General features: G+C 70.0%; 1 protein-coding gene across 1 annotated transcript in view; it reads right to left on the bottom strand.

Annotated features, from left to right (window-relative positions):
• FBXO45 (F-box protein 45) overlaps positions 1-225 on the bottom strand; it is a gene marked incomplete at its 5' end in the record, with an annotated part of 3,344 nt that extends 3,119 nt beyond the window's left edge. The window contains one exon of the mRNA XM_010148974.1: positions 43-225. Coding sequence (XP_010147276.1) covers positions 43-225 — 183 coding nt within the window. The remainder of the gene's footprint in view (positions 1-42) is intronic.
• Between the last annotated feature and the right edge of the window lie 5 nt (positions 226-230).

The following is a 230-nucleotide window of genomic DNA, read 5'->3' on the forward strand; positions in this document are numbered from 1 at the left end:
GCGGGGGTGGGTGTCCCCGAGGGGCTGGGGTGCCGGGCTCACCTTGCCCTTGTAGGTGGGCACGTTGCAGAGGATGTCGGTGCGCAGGGCCTCCTCGGCCAGGCAGCGGGCCGCCAAGCTGCGCCACACCTCGCTGTTCTCGTCGCCGTGCAGGACGCGGTGCCACAGCTTACAGACCAGCGCGCAGCTCCTCAGCTCCCGCAGCTCCAGGTAGGAGAAGACCAGCTCCA

Source organism: Eurypyga helias, unplaced genomic scaffold (genome assembly GCF_000690775.1).
Source record: "Eurypyga helias isolate BGI_N326 unplaced genomic scaffold, ASM69077v1 scaffold19633, whole genome shotgun sequence".
NCBI lineage: Eukaryota > Metazoa > Chordata > Aves > Eurypygiformes > Eurypygidae > Eurypyga > Eurypyga helias.